This window comes from Sinohyriopsis cumingii, chromosome 13 (assembly GCF_028554795.1).
Source record: "Sinohyriopsis cumingii isolate HCF-2022 chromosome 13, ASM2855479v2, whole genome shotgun sequence".
NCBI classification, from domain to species: Eukaryota; Metazoa; Mollusca; class Bivalvia; order Unionida; family Unionidae; genus Sinohyriopsis; species Sinohyriopsis cumingii.
In genome coordinates this window covers 29,188,201-29,207,222 of record NC_142973.1, presented here as the reverse complement: position 1 = coordinate 29,207,222, position 19,022 = coordinate 29,188,201, and the positions used below count along the sequence as shown (strand labels likewise).

The window sequence follows — 19,022 nt, the reverse complement described above, 5'->3', positions numbered from 1 at the left end:
AGATAGTTTACTTAGGTTATTTTCTTACATTGCCAGATAAACCTGCTTAGTGAAATGATGAACTGTTGTTACATTAGTCGGTGAAAAATATCCAGTCTAGATGAGCCTCTTCTTTATTTTCCAGTCCTGCAAGAGACTACAACTCAAGCCTTGACCTTAATAAACAAATCTACACAAACTCCACAACCTTGACCTTTGAAGTAGTGGTTATTGATAAAGGAAGTCCACCGATGGGAACATCTGCCTCCTTCTCTGTTACCATTGACAATAGTTGCCTTGTTGATGTGGAGTTTGGTAATATTGATTACAGTTTCATAGCAGACAACACTACAGGAGGAGTATACATCAGAATTCCTAAGTATTGGGTCTATCTATTTCGTGAGTATTATTCTGGGTTTTTTAACCTGCATTTGGCAGAAAAGGGATAGACAATAAATTGGACTTGTCCATGCTTCCATCCATCCATCCTGCCCTCCATCTATCCATCCTACTTTTGTTTCCACACAATAAATTCTTTATTTATTATTGGATTTCAATCAAATTTAATATGTAGATATATATTGGTGAAGCATTGATTGCATTTGATTTTCAGTATTCTATGTAATTTTTTAATTATAGTCCTTGATTGTTGGACCCACCTACTTCATTTCCACACACTAACTTGTGCAATTATTATTTAAGTTGAACTGAATTTTGTATGATGCTTGGTACTGATGAGTCCTTTTCTGAGATAGATTGTAAGCATTCTTTGTTGTTGTTGAGCAGATTTATCATTTCTAATTGCTTCACCCAATCTCTTTTGTTTCTGCATTATGACTCTCTTAATTATTATTGGATTGCAACCAAATGCAGCTTGATCTCAATGAGACCCTAGCTGGGTTCAGTTGTCAGTGTTCTGTGTAATTGTTAAGCAGAGTTATAGCCCCTGATTGTTGGACCCACCCACTTTCATTTCCACACTATAACTCCCTTAATTATTATTGGATTTCAACCAGATTTTATAGGCAACTTGATATTGGTGAGGCCAGTTAAAAGTATGAATAGGGACATCATCAGTTTCCTCTTTTGGGGCAATCAGACGATTTTTTTAAAAATCAAGAAAAATAGAAATAATTAAATAAAAAAACATGGAAGAAAAGCATGGTAAATTACTCTGGGAATAATTCTGTAAATCTTAAGAAATATGATAATAAATGAAATGTATTGAAAAGTATACACATTCATAGTATACATTAAAGAGTAAACACTCTTATGAATATCATGTTTTGTCGCAATTAGATTTCTGTTAAATTCCTAGAACACTGTATAATTAACAGTACCAATCAAGAAAGAAAAACCAAACTGACTTTCTTCTAACTACCATGCTTCTGTTTTTGTTAGGTGAGAGAGATAATTATTACAGACCCATCCTGATTTGAATAAAATTTTATCACATTTCAGATTGAAATGTTCAGTTCAGTTTAACACAAGAGAAAGTATGTATCCAACCACATGATAAGACTTACAAAAATGGTACTAACAGCTGCCTTGCTAGGCGCTCCGCATTAAGAGGTTAGTGTTAGGACTGGTTGGCCTGGTGTCAGGATAATGTGACTGGGTGGGACATCATGCTACATATATGTGGCATGATGCTCCAGTGCTAGACATCACTATAAACTGCCACACTGCAGACATCGTAGCGATATGACTGAAAAATTGTTAAAGCTACGTTAAAAATCCTAATCACACACACACACACACACACACACACACACTCATTTTACATAAACTATGTGCCACTTATTGAATAATGTAGTGCTCAACTTTTTGTAGGCAACATGGAGCTTATTATATCATCCAACCCAACTCTAAATAACTTTTAAAGGAAAGACTACTACTCGGTACTAAGCAACTTTCAAGATGTTACATAAATGCAGGCAGCATATTTTCAGTAAGTTGGGACTTAGTCCAATCAGCTTTGTGTTGATTTGGGCCAGTATCTCATTTTAGGTATGTACTCATATTTGTAACTCTTGCTGTTTCTGAAAATACATAGTCACCATAAAATATCTGAAAATATTCAAGAGGTGCTCAAGATCCATCAAATGCTCATGTTGGGCCTACGCATTCAGAAAATATGTGAATATTTATAATCCTATTGAGGTTTAGTCCATTGACAAAATTCAGGTGTAGTACACACTGGCAAATTCAAAGCCTTCAAATTACTCATTGTCATCACTGTTTCCAACAATATCATTCAGTTCTTGAAGTAAATGTTCCCTCTCTTCTTCTTGTATATTTACAAGATCAGAATTCCCATATTTTCAATTATTTCATTCCAGGACAATTCTGACTCATCATCAGACAAATTTGCTATTTTGGATGTATTAAAGTGACTTATATTTATAGATCAGGGGAAAAAAACTTTCTTATTGGCAGCCTACCTTAAAGTCTGAATGTATCCAGATGGCATGAAAATGAATCTTACCACAAAAAATTAATTACTAGTGGGGTACCCTCATCATAACTAATCAGAGAATATATTTTCAAAATATCAAAATATGACTTGTCTGTGAGACCAGAATACTTGTCTGTAATGGTGAGCAGGAGTTATTGTTCCTGCACCATTTTACCAGTCTGCAGTGTTGACAGGGTCAATAAGTAGCACCCACATGTGGTCCACTGTTTATACAAGAGTTTGTATATTATGTTTTCAGAATGTTCTGACTCAATAGGACTTACCAGTGGAATAGTGAGAGACGAACTTCTCAGTGCTTCATCATCACTCTCAGCTGTTTCTGGTCCAGAGAGAGGTCGCTTAAATTACACTGCAGGTAATGTTGAAAAAAAATAATGAGACAAGGCAGTGACTACCCTAGTTGGCTTCTTTTTACCCAGTCTTCAATCCTTTTTTTTAAAATATAATATTGATGCCCATAATTTACCCTAGTTGGCTCCTTTTTACTAGCTTGATATAATATTGATGCCCATAATTTACCCTAGTTGGCTCCTTTTTACTAGCTTGATATATATTCATGCCCATAATTTATCTTCATCTTTAACATTCTTCAGTAAGCCAAGGCAATTGCAGGCTAATATTTGAATGGACATGCACCAAACGATACCATAACTTGTAAGCAAATCTCTAACAGAGATGGGGGTCAGTAAGTTAAGTTATTTTTTATTTTTTGCTGTTGCTTTTTTTCATATGCTCATGAATAATATTTTAGCAAAACAAAATTCTCAAAATATATAGCTACTGTTAGGTGATCAGAATGCATTTTCGACAGCATAAAATAACATTTTAGGTGCACAGTACACATAACTGCACTGTCTATTTAATCATTCTTTGACATCTTTTTTTCTCAGATAGGTATAGTGGAACAACAGGTGGGTGGGTGGCAGGAATTGTTGACCAGAACCAGTATTTCCAGGTCAATATGGAAGCCCCATATAAATACACAAAGGTTCACATCCAAGGTAGAGAGGACGCTAATGAATGGGTCACCATGTTCAGGGTATTCTACAGTAATGATGATACCAACTTCACCCTCTATGTCAGTGGCACTGGAAAATCGGTATGGAGGTTTCATAAGTTAGTGAAATTTATCTCACTTAAATGGCTGATGACTTTTATAAACATGACATCTTCCTGATCATGAAGTGACTTCATTATTCTGAGACTAAATTTTGTTATAATTAAGTGAGAAAAATGAAAATCTCCCAAGAATGAACAAGCATTTCTTTCTATTTACATGCATTTTGTAAAATCTCCAGAAATGAAGGAAAAAAATCACAAATTTCCAAAAGTATCACATTTAGTGCCTTGTACATGTATTGATTGCCCTTATTTAACAAAAACTAAATTAAACTCAAATTAAAACAATGAAAATCATGTATAAAATTCAGACTTAATGCTACAAAGATAAAGTTCAAACATTCATGGAACATAAATGGTCATCTTTTTACACTGCATACATTTGAAATTGTCATAATTGTACACAACAGCAAAATGGCTGTGGAATCCTGTTGATTTAAAACGTAATGAGGAAAAAAAATAACGAGTCAAAAACCTTCAGCCCATTAACATTTCATTAGACAGTAAGTGCATGGAATCATAAATTGTAACTGTTGAAAGATAAGTGGGATGCAATGAAGTTTGTTATTTAAGTAGAAAAAGAAATATAGTTTGATAATCCTAACATTTCATTATGAAATGTACATTTTTCTTATAAACTTTTAGATCTTTCTGGCTAACACTGACAGCATTTCTGTGGTAACAGTTGACCTTGACCCACCAGTTCTAGCTCAATACATTCGCATCAACCCCTGGACATGGTATGGATCCAACATTTCATTGAGACTGGAGTTCTCTGGATGTACTCAAGCTAAACAGTTGTTCTGTAAGTACATTTAAGTTCCTCATTAAGAATTTTTTCACGTCTTGTTTTAAGGTGCATTGGTTACCATGCTGAAATCCATGTATATTTAATAAAAGAAAATGTTTACCTAAAATTTTTACCAATGCAATTATTGTGGTTTTAACAAAACTTAATCATTTTCATTATGAAATTTATTATTTCTGTCAAACTGACTGATGATTGATGAAATGCATGGTACATCTGGTTTTTATCTATAGCTTTTTGTTTGCTGGACAAGGCCACATTAGATATCAAAATAACTTGTAATTTCACTTTAAAAAAAATAAGGTACTGATTGGTCCTTCAAGCATAAATTCATTATAATGATATCAGAACTTTTCGTGCAGCATTTAATTTTTCCAGTCTAATAAATGTTTAACACACACACACACACACACACACACACACACACACACACATATATATATATATAAAACCACACATAATCAAACCTGTGGTAAAAACTTGCTGTTGCACACAGATGATCCCTGTGCACAGGTTCAGATTTTAAATTGATATTTAACAAATACCTTACACTGAATATGATTATTCATATCATTATTATTATTATTATTATTATTATTATTATTATTATTATTATTATTATTACATTACACTGGACAACAAATTTTTACAAAAGTCATGTTACTGAAATAAAATTAGTCAATTCTTATCAATTTTTATGTGCTGAACACGAATATGACAGTCAAATTGCAAAATTGGCTCTAGTTTTTTTGTAATCTGCAAGAAATTAATGTTTACATAACGAAATGCATTCCAATAGTAAAAGGTCAACTGTAATAGCCTACCTATAAAAAATCAAGTCATTGACTACATCTTAGATTTCTTCGCCTGTCTCTTGTACAGCTGTTCGGGAGCATCTCTGAGGAGTGTCCAGCAGTAGTCAGCCAGCATTGTAGTGGACCATTTTCCCTGGTATCTTTGTTCCATTGTTGCGATATCTTGATGAAAACGTTCGCCGTGTTCATCACTAACAATACCACAGTTGCTAGGAAAGAAATCCAAATGGGAATGAAGGAAGTGAATCTTTAGAGACATATTGCAGCCAAGTTTCTTATACTTCATCAACATGTCTTCTACTAGTTCCTTATAGTTTTCTGCCCTAACATTTCCGAGGAAGTTTGTAGAAACTAGGCGAAAAGCATTCCATGCTTGTTTCGCGTCACCTTCCAGCAAGTTGTTGAACCGGTCATCTTTGAAAAGCTCTCGAATCTGAGGACCCACAAAAACTCCCTCTTTAATCTTTGCTTCGCTGAGTCGAGGGAATTTTTCATGCAGGTATCGGAATGCTGGCAAAGTCCGGTCAATGGCTTTCACGAAGTTCTTCATCAAACCTAGTTTGATGTGAAGGGGTGGTAGCAAGATTTTCTGAGCCTCAACCAGAGCTGGGTGTTGGATATTCTTCTCTCCAATGGCTACATTCTGCCTGTGAGTCCATTCCTTCCTCATGTAGTGCATTTCCCTTGCTCGGCTATCCCACTCGCATAAGAAACACATGTATTTTGTATATCCTTGCTGCAGTCCCATTAAAAGGGCAACTACCTTCAAATCACCACAGAGGTGCCAGCTGTACTTGTTATACTCAATGGAATTCAGTAGCTGCCTTAAGTTATCGTATGTCTCTTTCATGTGGACAGCATACGCTACTGGAATAGATGGAAGAATGTTTCCATTGTGCAAAAGCACAGCCTTGAGACTCAGTTTCGAAGAGTCCACAAATAGTCTCCATTCTTGTGGGTCATGAGTGATTTTTAAAGCATTCATGAGGCCCTCAATATCGGAACAGAATATCAGATTACTTTCCTTTCTGAAAAAAGGCTCCAATTGCTGGTGGCGCTTTCGATATGCAGTAATTGTGACATCTTCTTCTAGAAGATTCCATTGTTGGAGTCTTGATCCTAGCAATTCTGCCTTGTTCTTTGATAAGTCCAAATCACGAATCAGGTCATTTAGTTCTTCCTGTGTTATTCTGTGTGGGGTTGATGATGCACCACAGTGAAAATCTGGATCACTGCATGCTGATGGACCAGGAGAAGAACAGGTCGACTCACCTTTGTCTTCGTCAGATGAATCAAGAGAATATTCTGCTGGAGGTTCTGGAATAGGAAGTCCCTCACCATGTGGAACTGGTCTCAATGCAGACGGAATGTTTGGGTAGACTATTCTCGACTTCTTTCGCTTCGTTATTCCGCCGGAAAGAGGAGGAACCAAGCAGAAGTAACAGTCATTTAGGTGGTTGCTTGGCTCTCTCCACACCATTGAGACTGCAAACGGCATTGATGACCTTTTTCAATTCAACCACTGTGAAAGCTGTGTTGTACATGTAGCACAGCATATATGCGGAGCCCAAGGCTTGTCTTGGTCACCAACCTTGCATCCGAAGTAAAGATGATATGCCTTCTTCACTTGAGAATTGATACTTTTCTTCTGGTTGGCAAATGTCACTTCCCCACAAATATAGCAAAAATTGTCCGCGGTATTAACACACTTTCGAGGCATTACTGTTCTTTATTGTACGTAAATGGATAAAATAATAAGTTTTATGTAACAGTAGCTTGAACTGTCTCGCACAACGTCTAAAATATTTTAAATGCTGAACCTATCTGATTGGGCTTTATATAGTACACTGCTTACGTCAGCTTCAGCAGCCGCCTGGCATTAGTATAATAGGCCTACACATGTATAGTACACTGCTGACGTCAACTTACTTCAGCAGCCGCATGGCATTAGTATTGCATTGCATCAGAAAATGATGCAATCAACTGTGGATGATGTGAGCATGATGGTATTATGCAATGTTACATCATTATTCCGGATGTTGCTGCAGTCCTACTGGAGAAATTTACACAGTGAAACATAGAAAATGAGGTATATGAATATCTTCAAAACGAGAGCCAATACAAATTTTTCACGGTTATATTCGTGTTCGGCACACCAAAATACTACAGATTAGGGCCTTTTCAAGTCAGTAATGATTTCACTGTTGACCAGTGTTATCAAGATTGATTTACATGCACCATACAACAAAATCATAACTAAGGGTATATGTTGGTCTCTCATAAGTTTATGTTCCACACAAGATTATTGTACTATAATACATCATTGAAAGGAAATCTTGAGAGACTTAAAACTTTACACTGATCTTGGGTTGTTCAGGCTATAAAAACAGTATCTAGATTAATCATATGCTCAACTTGCCAAGGTCAAAAGTCAGTTGGCTTATGTGAGAAACCTGTAATGAACAAAGACAGCTGGCTTATGTGAGAAACCTGTAATGAACAAAGACAGCTGGCTTATGTGAGAAACCTGTAATGAACAAAGACAGCTGGCTTATGTGAGAAACATGTAATGAACAAAGACAGCTGGATTATGTGAGAAACTTGTAATGAACAGAGACAGCTGGCTTATGTGAGTAACCTGTAATGAAAAAAGACAGTTGGTTTATGTGAAAAACCTGTAATGAACAAAGACAGTTGGTTTATGTGAGAAACCTGTAATGAACAAAGACAGCTGGCTTATGTGAGAAACTTGTAATGAACAGAGACGGCTGGCTTATGTGAGAAACCTGTAATGAAAAAGACAGTTGGTTTATGTGAGAAACCTGTAATGAACAAAGACAGTTGGCTTATGTGAGAAACCTGTAATGAACAAAGACAGTTGGCTTATGTGAGAAACTTGTAATGAACAAAGACAGCTGGCTTATGTGAGAAACCTGTAATGAACAAAGACAGCTGGCTTATGTGAGAAACCTGTAATGAACAAAGGCAGTTGGTTTATGTGAGAAACCTGTAATGAACAAAGACAGTTGGCTTATGTGAGAAACTTGTAATGAACAAAGACAGTTGGTTTATGTGAGAAACCTGTAATGAACAAAGGCAGCTGGCTTATGTGAGAAACCTGTAATGAACAAAGAAGCTGGCTTATGTGAGAAACCTGTAATGAACAAAGACAGCTGGCTTATGTGAGGAACCTGTAATGAACAAAGGCAGTTGGTTTATGTGAGAAACCTGTAATGAACAAAGACAGTTGGCTTATGTGAGAAACTTGTAATGAACAAAGACAGCTGGCTTATGTGAGAAACCTGTAATGAACAAAGACAGCTGGCTTATGTGAGAAACCTGTAATGAACAAAGGCAGTTGGTTTATGTGAGAAACCTGTAATGAACAAAGACAGTTGGCTTATGTGAGAAACTTGTAATGAACAAAGACAGTTGGCTTATGTGAGAAACCTGTAATGAACAAAGGCAGCTGGCTTATGTGAGAAACCTGTAATGAACAAAGAAGCTGGCTTATGTGAGAAACCTGTAATGAACAAAGACAGCTGGCTTATGTGAGAAACCTGTAATGAACAAAGGCAGTTGGTTTATGTGAGAAACCTGTAATGAACAAAGACAGTTGGCTTATGTGAGAAACTTGTAATGAACAAAGACAGTTGGCTTATGTGAGAAACCTGTAATGAACAAAGACAGCTGGCTTATGTGAGAAACCTGTAATGAACAAAGACAGCTGGCTTATATGAGAAACTTTTAATGAACAGAGACAGCTGGCTTATATGAGAAACTTGTAATGAACAAAGACAGCTGGCTTATGTGAGAAACTTGTAATGAGCACAGACAGCTGGCTTATGTGAGAAACCTGTAATGAACAAAATGAATAAAATTAAAAGAAGTCGTATATGGCTATAGGTAATATCTTTTCTCAAAGCCAAACATTTTAATTCAAATGGATGAAGATATCTAACTATGCCAGTCACACTACCACAAAAGGTTACACAACTACTTTTTCCGTCATCCAGCAAATTAATTGTTTTGATCCTCTCCTGTAACATTAAAAAATAACTTGCTTTTGAAGCAAACATGTTGACACCTTTGAGTTAGACAGTGTGACTAGAGTATGGTAAGTACAATTGGAACATGAAATGCTTAAACATTTATCCAAACGATATGCCTTTGTCTAAACAATGCCATGCTCATCAATCAGAAAAAGTATTTAATTTGCATAATTGGAGTTGTCACTACTGATACACACCAGTGACAACTTAAAGCAGGGTGAAACCATTGTTTAGTTAGGAAAAACTTGGCTTCTCTCTGTAGAAGGCAGGTGACCAGTAAATACAGGGCATTTAAAGAGGAAATTTGCTAATGAGAAATTAGAATGGCCATTTTGACCAGGTGACTGCTGAGCACAGTTGACCATTAGAACAGGTTTGACTTAGTGTGTGTGTGTGTGTGTGTGTGTGTGTGTGTATGTATATATATATATATATATATATATATATATATATATATATATATATATATATATATATATATATATATATATATATGATCCTTGTGGTGTCCATTTTAGAGACATTACACTGTCCTGAAAACATCTGAGAAACTACCTTTCTTTTGAGACGAGATTTGAGATGCAAATCGTTATTTGATTATATAGTGTTATGAATTGTCTTGAGAGATCATAATTTTAGGGTGGAAGGGATGGTCTTTCAAGACAGATTCTTCTCTCTTCCTAAAGTTTTAAAATCAACAGGGGTGCTAATTTAAAGAAAATTAATAAGTTCCAAATGAGATCCTTTCAGTTGGGACAATCAGTATAATCATGGTAAATTTGGTGGATCACTTTTCAAATCTAGTTAAATGCAAATATTGACCGGCTCTTCACAGATGACACTAGCTGTGTGAGATGTTACACAACATATTACTGTGAGGGGGATGGGTCAATGAAACCCTGTGGCCGATGTGACCCTCCCCAGGAGAACAGTACCTGTGGACACAGTCCCACAGAACACTCATTTGGTGCAGCCTCCAAGTGTTCACCATGTCCAGAGGGATGGGTAAGTACATTGCTCAGTAAAACATCCAAGTGCTCTTTCTTTTCATGCAGGCTGGTGACTAGATCATTGCTTTGAATAACCTCCCTATGTTCCAGTGAGCAATTTACTGGGTTGAGTGTAGTACCTGGAATAGTATTGGTTCAGTGTATATTTCCCTTGTTGGAAAAGGGTGATCTATTTAACAAATCATACAAAGTGTTTAAATCCCTATGACAGCAGCACATGTTGATGCTGTCACACAGAACACACATTTTGGAGCAGTCTCATTGACAGTTAAACTTATAAATAGTGGTCACCCATGGTAAAAGGCCAAACTTGTGTTTGTACATTGGTGACCTCTGTATACAGGTTTTCTTTTCAGACTTGGTTTTTGAAAAAATATTATGCAATGCAATGAATACCATTTTATTATTATTATTATTATTATTATTATTATTATCATCAGAAACTTTTATTATGTGCACATTTCATTGAGCAAAATCACAAACTACTTGTATATGTTGTTTTTTCCCCAGCTTAATGTTCCCCACATTATTATTGTATCCTTGTTCTTTTAATCCATCCTAAAAACATCACCATTCACTTGAAACAAGAGCTATCACTGATCTTTGTTTTGTGTGCATGTAGACAAAACACTTAATTTCACTCTAAATTGACAGCTTACATATGATTGTGGAACTGATGACTAACTCTTTGTTTGGCCAGCTTGTATAATTATGCTTTGAAACAGTTGTTCACACTTCAAACAATATCTGGATTAACCATTGGCTCAACTCACAGAGATGTAAAGGCAGTTGATGTGAGAGTCCTCTGATGAACAGAAATTACCTGTTTGATATTCAGTTACCTAAACAATGTCTTCCTCATGAATAATGAATACACAGACTGGTCACTGTTGATAAAGTAGTGAGAAACCAATATTTGGTAAGGAAACACTGGGTCACTGACTGCCAAAAGCAGGTGACCATAATATACATGACATTTATATAGGAAATTAAGATGATCATTGAGACAAGGAGACTGCTACATAAAGAAGACCATTTTGACATTTTTGACCATGTTTGCCTTTTGGGTGAATACAATGCTTGCAATAATTTACCAGTTTTCAGTAACAGAACACTCATTTTCATACATGTGACAGAACATATGCAAAATTTGATTGGGAATTTTGACTTCAAGAGAGGGAAGATTTTCATGGAGAATGATGAAATTTTCATTGTGGCACATGTCTTTGATTTTCTCATTCAAATGAGGACACATAGCTTTAGTCACTATGCAAATAGTTTTTGTCCATTTTCGTTTGTATGAGAACATTTTGTGCCAGTCAGGAAACATTATTTTGACTACATCTGACAAATAATCTGCTGCTTTAAATGGAGATTATGTTATAAGGTTGGCAAACAGAGTCTCAGTACATACATCTTTATACACATCTGAAGCAGATTCCACTAACAAGGAATTCAGTGATGGCATATTTGTTGTTCCTTTTTTATATTTTTTGTTCCTTTATTATGATTTAATATGCTGCATGTTGCATACTGTCATTCCTGCCATAATAGCAGATATTACACTCAACATTATGGAAAGAGTTCAATGCATATTATGTCCTTTAAACTTGATTCCAACCACACAAATCCCCATTTCCATCCATCACCAAATTGTGTGTGATATTCTATAGTCTGACTCTACATTCCCGTTTGTTTGTACCCCCCTACTGATTTCAAAAATGAGAACGTTTTAATGTGATAAAAAGTGCACAAAACTAAGTCAACTGAATCACTGATTTATAATTTCTAACCTGACTCTGACCAGAATGGCATTAATGCTTGCATCCCCTGCACCATTTCATGCTTAACGAACTTTCCATACTAACATGGCACCATATTGCGTACACTACAGGCTAGTTTATTTCCATCAGACAACATAATGACGTAGTTCATCCTGTTCGGCAAATGCTGAATAATTGCATATATTACATAAAGTTGAGAGTTTGGAATTATATCCCTCTGCATACATGAACATAGAAATTAAACCGCTTGTTAAATCCACATGAAAAGCATAGTTGTCATTTTCCTTTGCTTGATTCGACATTGTAAATATCGGAAGCAGACGACTTTTGTATGTACATCTGTAGTTGTGATACACCCCTTTGCTGAAAATGGACTTGTCCAGAAACTGGAAATGGATCCAAGCATGTCCATCTATTGCACTGAAAACTTCCGTTAAGCATGAAACGTGCATAAGATGACGGTGTTAGGGCCACTCTACCCAGAGTCAGGTTAGAAAGTATAAATCAATGAATGAATTGACTAAGTTCCTTTCACTTTTTATCACATTAAAGGTTTCCGTTATTTAAATCAGTAGGGGGATACAAACAAATGGGTTTGTATTATCAGACTATAGTTGCTGAAATTTTTGGCATTTTAGCATTGGGAGAGAGCACACACACACACCTCAAACCAAACTAGCCCTGTTTTATGCTGATTTAGCTCTTTAGCAATCAAACCATGGTCAGTTGATCTATTTAATCCTTAGGAATTACTTCAGATCACACACAGTTGCATTGTTGATGGTTTCTGCACAAAACAAATGTCTCTACTTTTTGAACTAAAGGAATCTTGTTTGGTTGTGCAAAAAGCAGTGATCTAATAATAATGTTTTGCAGGTACAAAATGGGGCACACAAGTTCTTAATGTGCTTAAACCTCTTGGAGTTTTTTTTCACAACTTTTCATTCTGGAAAATAAAAGTCATTTTTCCCAGAAAGCAGACAGTTTTATTAAAAAGGCATATAATGACAACTATTTCCAACGTGATTGTAAAACAAGTATTAAGCCTTTAAACAGCACTGCTACCTGCCACCCCTTCCATGGTCTTCTTAACATTTAGCCATGATGGTACCTTCTTCTTCATTTTTCAGAGACCTGTCTGTAATACATCCTTAGTTATAGTGCAGTCTATGCATTTGGATCTTGTTGTGCACAAATTATCAAGGGAAGGTGTATATGGATGCCATTCCTCTAGACTTCAGCCATTTGGACCAATTAATTGTCACCCAATCCATCACTGTGTATAACCTTATCAGTTATTTGGAGAGCCATTTGTCAAGAAATTATTGATGTATCCTGATAGATTCAGTGATTAACGTTTACTGTATAAAGGTCAAATCTTCCCCAGTTTTTTTCAAATCATCAAGCAAAAAATTATTCCTGGTTTCTCATAGCATGAAACAACATGTGTCTATGTAGCTCCATTAGGGTTGGATGTTATCCATTGCAGGTTAACAACTTACAAGGTGCTGGTTCCTATTTAGAGTTGCCTTACATAAGGGTTCAACAGCAGTGGCCAGCTTGAGACCTAAATCAAAAAACTTTTTATTTGTGATTCAGCCTGTAGCGTTACCAATGGGACTCTATTAAACCAAGAAAAGTTGTACAGTATTTCTCCCATGATAAATACAGAAGGGCAACCTAATGAATTTTTAAAAGAGTAAAGGTGTGCTTTTTATCAGAAATTGACAGCTTTAGTAAATATTTGCCAACATTTGGTGTGTGGTGTTAGGTTATCATCAACCAAGGGTTTATCATTGGATAAATATGGTATATGTTGCCTGGATTGATATAAATATGGTGATTTGCATTGTTTTTCAGCGATGTAAGAATGGCAATGCTAGCATATGTGAAGATAACCACTACATAACATGTAATGACACCCACTGCCCTGGCAGTTGCCTCCCTTGTGAGTCGGGGTTTGCCTGTAGAGATGGGAAAAGGTACATGTGTGGTATTGGAACATACTCTACTGGGAATGAAGGTATTTAGGAGCAGTGTTTGTATACACTCACCATACATCAGTAATTGTTTTTAAAAATCAAATATTGCACCTTATTTCTATCAGACTGCTTGTTAGTTGAAAACAGGCCATTCATGCAGCAGACTTGGACAGATTTTCTAGGTCATGGCCAAAACCTTCAGCCCATTATACATTATGGTAGAATATTATTAGTATCAGTGTATTTCTGGTCACTGATTTATCTTTTAGCCTGCCCTTGGAAGAAATCATTGTAAACTTGGTACATTATGAAGAAAACAGTACTAATTCAGTCGTCTGTTAATTTGTTTATTCATTTATTTGATCAGTTGATTTGCTGATTTCATAACTAATTTTTCCATTTATTGATTGATGGATTGATTGATTGATGTCTATCAACCATTTGAATGTGTGTTTTAATTATGGTTGATTTTTACTTTGCACAGTTATGAAAATCCTGGAAAATCTTAAACTTTCAGCTTTTCAAGGCCTAGAAAAGAATTTTGAGAAATCCTTAAATGTCAGGAAAGATTGATGAAATTGATGATAGCTGAATTCATGGCTGGGAAATCTAGTAGACAGATTATTTTCTGCAAAAATTAAAAAAATTAATGAACGGTTTCACTCCAGGACAAATCACTAATTAATACATACATTTTAAAACATGCTTAAAATTGCCTGTCAAAAGGAAATTAAAAAAAAAAATTGCAGGTACCATTACTAACTGTGAAAAATTGTCTTGCCAAGTCTGTTTACTAGACATTGCATGCCTAAAAGGTTTTAAAGATAACAGTTGTTTAAAGAAAATAAGAATTCTTTATTTGATACTTCTGTACCTACAGATGCAATACATATGTGAATTAAAACATTTCAGTATACACATGTATACAGATTATCTATATTCATGTTTTTGCCATCCATTTTATTAAAATTTTGTAATTTGAAGATACACTGTCTTATGAATGAAATATGTTGCTTTAATTATTGCCACATTTATTTATTTACTTAAAATAACCCTCTAGGGTCAGTGTTTATAAAGATTTGAGTGATGTTTGAACTTTATATCCCAAGTCTCTAGTTGACAAAATGCATATTGTAATGTAAAAGTTAAATATTTTGTTTTCATTTTTACCATAAATGTAATGGAGAATCATTCCTAAAATTTATATTAGAATCACATTCAAAGTATGTTGTTGTGTGTTATAACATCTCACTCAGCTGATAACACTACTGGCCTTCAAGGCAACTATCTTGTGACTACATGTCTATAATTTTATATCAAGTTTTATTTCTTCCAGAATTTTGCACAACCTGTCCACCTGGCACCTACCAGAATGAGATAGGGCAGAGCAGTTGTAAAAATTGTTCCACTGGATATTATTCCTCTGGGAAGAAAGATCGTTGTGAACCCTGCGCAGATGATACTTATTCCATTGGTGGGACAGCTTGTATCGACTGTGTCAGTGTATCAGACTGTCCATGCATGGCTGGGAACAAGTGTTTTAATGGTACAGTTTGTTATAACACAGGAAATGGTGGACATGGATGTGGTGGCTGTCCCAGTGGATACATAGGAAATGGTGTTAATTGTGTGGATATAAATGAGGTAAGATTTTGTTGCCGTATTATGCAGTAGAGTTAGACACAATTGATGGGACATTTTGTTACATAACACAGAGTAGAATGATGCAGACATGATAGCTGCTATGTTTGGAAGATGACATAAGCTGTGTGGATATTGATTATGCAGAATTTGATGAAACTGATACTATATATAGTTAAAGTGGGATTTTTAAAGTTAATTGATAAGATTTTAAATCAGAGTGCAGGGCTCAAACTAAGGTCTGAAACATGGCAGAGCTGACATTATTTTAATTGAAGACAAAAAATATTTTGCAATTCATTTGTCTAACCTCATCATATGATATTAACTTGTCAGCACCTTCTTAATTGCCTGCTCTGTATTGTACTCTCAGTTCAATTCAGTATTCAGTCTTATTTATGAATTCTGTTAGCATGTAGTAATGTGAAGGATATCATTTTTCTGATCATTTTCCTTATTTACCATCCCCTTCACAGTAAGTTTATCATGATGCTTGATTGGTTTCACCTGTGTATGCCATTCTTATGCTGCCTTTGCTTGCTGATGTCAATACAATGGGCACAATTAAGTTTATGGATGCAAACAGTTTTAGATGGCTGAATATGAATCATCCATCCTATATAAATAACATGGAATACAATTTAAACCACACATGTTCTAACACTTGCATGAGGCTGTATGCTGTCACTGCAAAACATCTAACTTGTGCAAGTGAGTAAGCTAAGAAATGCACTGTCAAAGATTCAGATGCCTTTTCTACTGACATGTTTTGTCCAGATTTTTGAAAGTGGAAAACTCACCCATTTAGAAGAATTTCAGCAATCCAGGTCATTACATGCTTTTCAAACAATGCCTACCCTGCCATCAACCTCATCATTACAGACACTAGATTTTCTTTGCACTAACTACTGGACCAGTAAGAACATGGTATGGAGGCCCATCTAGACCAGTGGTAGACATACTATTAACATAGACAAACCTTGGTGCTGGATACTGTGGTCCTTCCATGACAGCCAGTACTGATCTTCAAAAGCAGATACCAACTGGCTGCAGACCACACAAGCTCTGGGAAAGCCTTGACCTATGCCTTCAACTTGCAGGTCTTGGTACAGTGCTCTATTTCCTGGTATGTTCAGTTCCACTTCAAGACATATATCACCCAGCACAAAGTCAGGATAGACATGGTTTGGAAGCCTACGTAAACCATTCCTGGATAAACCTTTGTATGATTCTGGTATAGGCTATGGTGATCATTCCTTGTATAGTGTGTACTGAACCTAAGCATGGGTGCCCGCAGCATAAGTCAAGGGGGTCACATGACCCCCCGACACGTTTAATCATGCAAATGAAGCTGAAAATATGTCACAAGATTCTGTTCAAAATGCTTAGTAAATATTAGCTTTAGTTTCAGACTGCTAACTAGACTAACTCTCCTGACTGTGACTGACTGACCCCCCCAATTCATGAGGGCACCGATGCACAGAAGCTCTCTTACTGTCATTGCAATATCTACTAGTGTTTATTAACAAATGGACAAAGGACTTCACAGACCATACCTTTAAAATATTATCGTTAATTACTTCTCCTTATTAAGTCTGTCACTGTAACAAAGCACCACGTGCATTTTAATTATATCTCAGTACACGCTAAAGTGAAGACCACAGGCCATTGGTCAACTAGTCATATTGTTTCATTATAGTCATACAAACATAAAATATAAAAACCTAGTAATTTTCTATCATAAATATGAAAGTCACGGACTCCATTAAATCAATTTGTATATATACGTATACTATCTTTTAAGTACTTGTTCTGTTTTGACTTGGATATAATTAACATTTTATTGCACTGAAGACATAGCTTAGCTTTGAGTATCTTTGCCTCATGAGTTGTCTCAATGCAGCTATGACACCACCACCCCACCCCTCATTTCCCAACTTGTACCACTGTTTCATGAGATCCCCACAACTGAAACTTGACCTATTAGTCCCAATGATGAAAGTTTTGGATTAAAAGATGTACCATATCAGCCAATATGAAGACCTTTTGTAATTTACAACAGTTTATTTTACTAGAGAATCAGTCAGCAAATGGGAAGCCCTATTGTGATTTACAGCATTCTTTTTTACTGGAGGATCAGCTACCAGATTTCACGGCCTGCACAAACGCCAGCAGTAGCTAAATGTGGCATCCACCTCCAGCCCTTCTTTCAAATGAGCAGATTTTGACCCATTCAGGAGCGCTCATTACACTTCAGCCTCCTGGTGATGAAGGCCATAATGAAAACAGTCTGGTAATGGGATTTGCATTCTATTTGACAACTTGACTGTCCTCAGTTACAAGGGGGAACCAAGTCTCCAGACCTCTGCCTCTGTTTCAGAAGGCAAAATTGCTGCCAAACCATCAGTTCAGTGCCAGCTGATGTTCCAGTGGACTTGGGAAAAATGTTTGACCAGTTGGATATTTATGTATATTGACTAAATTGTGTGTACAAATTATATATTTTATAATATCTAAAGAAATAATATAAACCAAGTGACAAATAAATAACAGGAATTGTTTCTGATGACTGCTTACAAATCTGATTAGGATGCAGTGATAAATAATTAAGTCTGTGCTCAATAAACACTGGTAACTCGGTTAAAAACTCTTTAGAGTCTGTGTGATATCTGATGACACGTGGTACTCTGATTCTCCAAGGCAGCTTGAGGAGGTATTTGGATGGATAGAAGACATCAAAGGCTAAAAACCAAACACATCTACAGAAAAAGGAACTATGCAAAAGATATAAGATGCTATCAGTTGAAAGCAATGTTTCAAAAATAGCTGAGTTACAGAATTTGAGTGGAATATAGAAACAGGATGCTAATGTCAAGGTCATGACAATGCTGTTAACTGTTCAGTTGCATTCTGCTGATATGGATGCATTTGATCCAGTTCTGGTAATCCACTGCTGGAACTCATCTTTCTGCAGACCTTATTTCATTTGCATCTACACTTTGAATAACAGAGCTTCATCTTTGGAGGCTGGGTTGAGTTCTGATCCTGTCATTAATGACAAGTCAGTGGATGAAGATCCTGACCTTTGGTTCACCAATGGCAACAACAGATTCTGATGCCCAGCATCTAGATGAGTTGTGTATGGATCTGGATCAGCAGTAAGCATCAGTGATATGCTTAGTAAACAGTGGCCATGTTAAGCAGAATTCATTAATGTTAATAAATTTGACTATGTGATTTAAATCTTTTTGTTTTTTTTCTCTTTATTTTCCATGTTTCATTACATAAATAACCTTACTAAAAGATAATACTCATGTCTACCTGCATTTACCATTGAGTCATTGACTTCATTT

The 19,022-nt window shown here is 35.9% G+C and overlaps 1 protein-coding gene across 1 annotated transcript in view; it reads left to right on the top strand.

Moving 5' to 3' along the window:
• LOC149785118 (uncharacterized) overlaps window positions 1-19,022 on the top strand; it is a 205,924-nt gene that overhangs the window by 109,475 nt on the left and 77,427 nt on the right. The window contains exons 36-42 of the mRNA XM_089978885.1: window positions 125-378; window positions 2,697-2,813; window positions 3,349-3,557; window positions 4,223-4,382; window positions 10,088-10,257; window positions 13,907-14,069; window positions 15,365-15,672. Coding sequence (XP_089835011.1) covers window positions 125-378; window positions 2,697-2,813; window positions 3,349-3,557; window positions 4,223-4,382; window positions 10,088-10,257; window positions 13,907-14,069; window positions 15,365-15,672 — 1,381 coding nt within the window. The remainder of the gene's footprint in view (window positions 1-124; window positions 379-2,696; window positions 2,814-3,348; window positions 3,558-4,222; window positions 4,383-10,087; window positions 10,258-13,906; window positions 14,070-15,364; window positions 15,673-19,022) is intronic.